Here is a 6,355-nt window from a genome sequence, read left to right on the forward strand (position 1 = left end):
TCCATATCAGACACTTTGTGGTGTACTCCCAGTTTATGTACACCCATCATGCCATGTATGACAACAACAAAAACTATGAGGAAAGGTTAAAGCACTTAGGGCTCTTTAGCTTGGAGAAACGACGACTGAGGGGTGACATGATTGAGGTTTATAAGATTATGCATGGGATAGAGCAGGTAGAGAAAGAGGTACTTTTCTCCCTTTCTCACAATACAAGAACTCGTGGGCACTCAATGAAATTGCTGAGCGGTCGGGTTAGAACGGATAAAAGGAAGTACTTCTTCACCCAAAGAGTGATTAACACATGGAATTCACTGCCACAGGAAGTGGTGGCGGCTACAGGCATGGACGGCTTCAAAAGGGAATTAGATAAGCATATGGAGCAGAGGTCCATCAGTGGCTATTAGCCACAAGGTATAGATAGGGACTCTGGGGCAAGTGATGCTCTGTCATCTTGGTGCTTGGGGGGGGCTCAACAGTGGGAGGGCTTCTAATGTCCTGGCCCCACGGGTGGACCTCCTGATGGCACTGGTATTTCTGGCCACTGTGTGACACAGAGTGTTGGACTGGATGGGCCTTTGGCCTGATCCAACATTGGCGTCTCTTATGTTAACCCTGCATTTTATGCAGTTCTGTAAGAATGGAAGTTTTGACGTATCCAGTAGAAAAATGGTGATTCACATAAGCAATGTTTCCCTTCTTGTGAAAAACCTACACAGGGATGGCCTTTGGACTATGCTTGACAACGTTCTAAAATCATTTCCTGAACAATGACTAACAAAAACACCTTTAATGTCATAAAACCATATCATCATGGACTCTGTGTGGAGGCAGTTTCCTAATGCGTGATTTAGTGATCCTGGAGCACAGGGAACTCAGAATGTTAGAGTGTGGAGCTAAGTGAGCTTCTGTTTCTTTTAGATTGCCCAGTGGCTACAGTTGGCCATCTAAGTGTGTCACTGTTTCTTAATCTCTCAATGTAAGCCACCCTGAACCTGCCTTGGCGGAGAGGGTGGGATATAAATTGAATTAAATAAAAAAATAAATACATAATCCAAGTGGGTAAAAGATATCTTAAGCATGCAGAACTGCAGGTGGATGTCTATGGAAGATGCAGAAAACAAATGTGGCCTTTTGTAGGAAGAAGCAAAATATTTCAGCATTAGCTTTCCAACTGTATTTCCAGACATCATTTCCAGTTATTCTATTATAGCGGCACTGGGGATTGATTTCACATTGCCTTAACAACGTAGGAGCACATTTGCCAAAGCTCCATCTAATGTGGCATTCTGTTTCAACAGTGGCCAGCAGGGAAGCTTACATGCTGAGCATGAAGGTAATACCCTTTTTCCTTTGTCTTCCCCACATCTGGTATGTAGGAATCTCTGAACATGGAGGTTTCATTCTGGTGTATTTATCCCCCCCCCCCCAATTCGGTATTGAATGTTAGCAATCTAACTTAATGGCCATTACACAATATAGTAGTAAGCAGGCTTTGTGTTCTGCGAAATAATTCCTTTTCCCTGTACTTACTAACAAAGTGCAAAGGGGCAACCCTGTGTTCTGCTACGCATATTTTGCTCTGAAGTTTCCTTTCCAAAGAGTCCTGCTCACCAGTCTTGTTTGTTGTACTCAGCTATTAGACAGTACCTGCAAAAACGCTCATCAGATGAGGTGTGCTTGCTAAAAACCATTAAACTCTCATGTCAAGATGATCTCCATGGAAATTACGGGGTTTAAGGAGATTTTTCTGACTCTTACGTTTATTACAAATACAGACAACTTTCCACTCCATTTAGTTTCCAGCAGCTGACACAATGGATTTAACGGAAGCAAAGATGGCTACTGTACGTGGTACAAGAAAAACACATGTTCCAAAGTCAAAGGAGAAGTGCAATTAGGTAATTGCCTACTTGCACTGGGGTGAGAAGTATCCATTCCCAGCTTGAAGACAGCTTCTTATCTCCTTGACTGCTGTCATGCCTTTTGCAGGTAAGAAAGTGAATGTACCTGTAACAGCCCCACTGCATCCTTCTTGGCTCAGGAAGTGTTGTGCTCTTCCTGACCTGGGACTCTGCAGTTGTCCAGATGCTGCCAGAAGTAATGAACCACGGTTTGAAAGAAGACAGAGGTAGGTGGAAGAAAACAGAGATGGGTCGTGGGAGATGAGCATACAGGCACAGTGGTCAGTTTTACAGTACTGTTGCCAGGTTCTGTGAACAGCAAAGCATACCATCCATCTCCTTCTAAACAGGGAGCAGTTTGTTTGATTATGCAGGGCACCCCCTCCAAGTCTCTCTTGAGCAAGGAGAATTATTTAGCTTTAAAGCCCTGTGACTGTTTTATAATAAAATTGAGCAACCTGTTTGATCAGCACAGCTTTCAAACCAGGATAGGGACCTCAGTTTGGGTGCTTGTTTCTCTGGGCTGTTTCAGACCTTACATTTCCCAGTCGGTGTAGTGCGCATGAACTGAACCAGCTTTCCTGAATAATTTTTTCCCCCCTGGGATATCATGATCACAGGGAAGAGAGCTGTATATATGTTCATGTATTACATGCCATGAAAGGTATCTACCAGTTCAAAAAATCCTCTGGGGGGGGTGCACCTTTGTCTCTAAAACATGTAATATCTGATTCAATCTGCAGTCATGCTTAAATCGTTTAAAAAGGGGCTGGGTCGAATGGAAATTCACTGAAACAAGTCCTATTGGCATGCCAGCAGCCCCGTGGCCTCCACCCTTGCCATGGTTGTGGTTAGGTGACCCTACAAGACAGCACCCCAACACGGCATGGGGTGCTGAAGCAGGTTGGGGCACTCCACAGGGATCCTCCTCCCACTCTTGTGCAAGCAGAGAGTGCTCCATGAATTCAAGGTCTACCCAGACAAGAGTGTGGGAGACTCCTGCAGAGTTCCTCGATTGCTGCAGCCTCCTGTGCCCTACGGCAGCCTGTTCTGGAGGGTCCCCAAATCCTCATCTTGGGGATACAGAAACAAAGGCAGAAATGATCTCTTTAATACTGGAAGTGGCACGATCAGTAATAGCGATGCAGTGGGAAAATAAGACCGTGCCTACAATACAATCCTGGAGAATACGTTAATGGGACTACTTTATTCTGGGTAAAATGACAACGTACAGTTCTCAGTCTCTTGTCATGTAAGAGTTGTGACAGATTTATGGAAGTGTGGTATCCAGTGTTCCCTCTAAGTTGAGTTAGTGTGAGCCAGCTCAGTTTTTTAGACTCCAGTTCAGATTTTTGTCTCAGCTCAGGAAGGACGGCTCCAGAGCAAACTAATTTCTGCAGTAGCCAAATGGCTCGCTCACAACTTCAATGCCAGTAGCTCACAAAGCAGAATTTTTGCTCACAAGACTCCACAGCTTAGAGGGAACATTGGTGGTATCCTATAATAACCATATCTTTCAGAAAAGGAGATGTTACCTAAAATCCCTATTATGATAAATTAATCTATTTCTGAATTGAATCTACTTACCTGATCCCGCTAGGTCAATCTTATTCTGTGCAGGGGGGATCCTCCCGCGGTTGCTTAGAGGGTGAATATACTGAGTAAAAAGGTAAAGGTTCCCTTGCTCGAAAGCCAGTCGAGTCCGACTCTAGGGCTGCGGTGCTCATCTCCGTTTCAAAGCCGAAGAGCCAGCGCTGTCCGAAGACGTTTCCGTGGTCATGTGGCCGGCATGACTAAACACCAAGGCACATGGAACGCTGTTACCTTCCCACTGAAGTGGTACCTATTTATCTACTTGCAATTTCTTGCTTTCGAACTGCTAGGTTGGCAGGAGCTGGAACTAGAGACGGGAGCTCACTCCATCATGCGGCACACCCAGGTCTCAAACTGCTGAACTACTGACCTTCCACAGCCTGCAGTTCAGCGTCTTAAGCACTTGAGCCACCGCAGCTCCTTAAATATACTGTGTACGAAGTCATATTGAACTTATTTGATAATTTGGTCGATATAATTGTTGCTAACTCAAATTTGTTACCTACTTTTCGCATAGTATATGCAAACTTCATAAAGCTTGTTACTCAGATTTGCTCACTGTAATTATGCTAGTTAGAAATGCTGTTGTGTTGTTCATTTTGTTGTGAAAACTGTTCAAAATATTTTTTTTAAAAAAGAAAGGTTTGGGGATGTGGGGGACTGCCACTGGATTACTTCTATGAACTCACCGAAAATCAGTGCATAACTGCAATCCAAAATAAAAACAAAGAAAGATAAAGCAAAAAAGACCAAACAGATTTAATCACATGATTTTATTTACAATTTTACAAGGCAGAGGTTTACAAGCCAGTTTGTTATTGAAAAAACATTGATAGAAAAGACTTTGGTTGTAAGTGCCACTGGGTGCATGCCAGCTGCATTAGATCCAATGTGTTTTTGCCACTGTGTTTTGCAGGCTGCATCCATTGAATACAATGAAATTTTCAACTAGTGTAAACCAAAACAGCTTATGCAATGTAGGACAGAGTCCTAAACACCCAGAGAGATGAAGCCTTCTTTCAAACGGGTATGTTGGAAACTCTTCATTTACAAAGAACCCAGGCACAGCAACTACGCTGTGCTCTACAAGTATTTTAGTTCCAACATCTTCACTGTCTGACAGACAAGTAGCAAAACTTTCTCACCTACTCATTTATTCACAGGTCCTGCCTAAACACACTCTCTGGTCAACATGTCCATTTTTTTAAATAAATACACCCATTAAATCCAACAAAACATTATAAGCAAGTATATGCAATTCCAACTGGGAATAAACTTGTAGTACGTGATCTTGAGAGGGGTTTCTCCTCCTCCAAAATCTTGCCAAATGGATTAAAAAAAGAGTCCCAAATCTTTACAAGACAGCAGGAGAAAAACTCTGCTAGCTAGAATGGAAACTGGAAGACTCGGACTCTGTTGAGACTGAAGAGTGTCCCCGTTTGCCTTTGGAAAGGATTTTCAAGCTTGATCCTCTGCTGACGGAGGTCAAAGCATTCTGGGCCGATGTCTTGAATTTGGCACCCAGAAAAGCGTAAAGGATGGGATTCAGGCAACAGTGGAAAAATGCTAGGGCTTCTGTGACAGAGATCCATTTGTTCACCACTGCCTCAAAGCTACAGCTATTCTTGATGACTTCAAGCAGGATAAAGGTATCTATGCTGATGCCAATGTAGTAAGGTAACCAGCAGGCAAAGAAGGCGAGGATAAGGATGACGGTGGTCTTCAAAGCTTTGCGTTTCTGATGGCCTTTTGAGTGCGACAGCTTAGAGATGATAATGCAGTAGCAAGTCAGTATGATAAGACCGGGCAAGACAAGCCCAACCAAAATGTGTTGAAATCTGAAAGAAATCAGCCAGTCATTATGAGGGTAAAATCGCTGGCACGCGAATTTCCCGCCATCCTCACTCGTTGTTGCAAAGATCATATCAGGCACAGTCAACAGCACAGCTGGTAGCCAAACCCCTACGTAGATAATTCTCTCCGCCAACAACTTCCTAGGTCTCTGGCTGTTGGTAGCATGCACAATCGCCAGGTAGCGGTCTAAGCTTATAAAGGCCAAGATCAAGACGCTGCTATAGAGGTTGACGGTGTAGATGATATGGACCACTTTGCACAAGGCGTTCCCAAAGTACCAGCCGATGACAGCATCCACAGACCAGAAGGGCAAAGTGATGACAAAGAGAAGGTCAGCCACGGAGAGATGTAGCCTGTATTTGTCGGTCATGCTCCTGAGCTTCTTCTGGTAGCCCATGACGACAATGACCAAGCCATTGCCAATGATTCCCATCACGAAAACGATGGAGAAAATTGTTGGCAAGAAAATCCGGTTGAAATCAGCATTGTTTTGCTCCAAACACACCTCTTGGTAGTCCCCCACATCACCGGACCCTGGCTCATCTGTACTGTTCTCTGACAGAAAGATCAGGACTTCGGAAGACATCTGGAATTGAACAAAAGAAAACAGTTAGAAGATGACAGAGGAAGAGGGTCCAGGGCTTGTGCTTAGAAAGTCTAGGAACCAGTGTGCTGAAATATAGTGCATTTGGATTGGGGAGACCAAGTTTGAGAGCTATGAGGCATACCAAACAGCCCTGAACCTTACTTTCCCTCTGTCTAGCTTTCCACCCAAGGTTGCTTGTGCGGGCGAAATGGGAAACAGCCACCTACGAGCGCCTTGAAAGAAGAAACAGTAGGGTTAAAAAAATGTAATAAATATTCCACTTGATAAGGCTTGAGTTCCAAAAGGACTCCTTGTCAAGGTAATGACTTACAAATCCAGTTTCTCTAGCTATAAGGGAATAGTAAGTACAAATGCTCATCTCAAAGGGTTGTTCTGCAGACAGAAACTGTAAATTCCA

General features: G+C 43.9%; 1 protein-coding gene across 1 annotated transcript; it reads right to left on the bottom strand.

Moving 5' to 3' along the window:
- Positions 1-4,878: 4,878 nt before the first annotated feature.
- On the bottom strand, positions 4,879-5,937 carry CXCR4 (chemokine (C-X-C motif) receptor 4). Its single transcript, XM_015417116.1, has one exon. The coding sequence runs from the start codon at positions 5,935-5,937 to the stop codon at positions 4,879-4,881; it is 1,059 nt and encodes a 352-aa protein (XP_015272602.1).
- Positions 5,938-6,355: the final 418 nt, after the last annotated feature.

Source organism: Gekko japonicus, unplaced genomic scaffold (genome assembly GCF_001447785.1).
Source record: "Gekko japonicus isolate JY-2015 unplaced genomic scaffold, Gekko_japonicus_V1.1 scaffold883, whole genome shotgun sequence".
In the NCBI taxonomy this organism is placed as follows: domain Eukaryota; kingdom Metazoa; phylum Chordata; class Lepidosauria; order Squamata; family Gekkonidae; genus Gekko; species Gekko japonicus.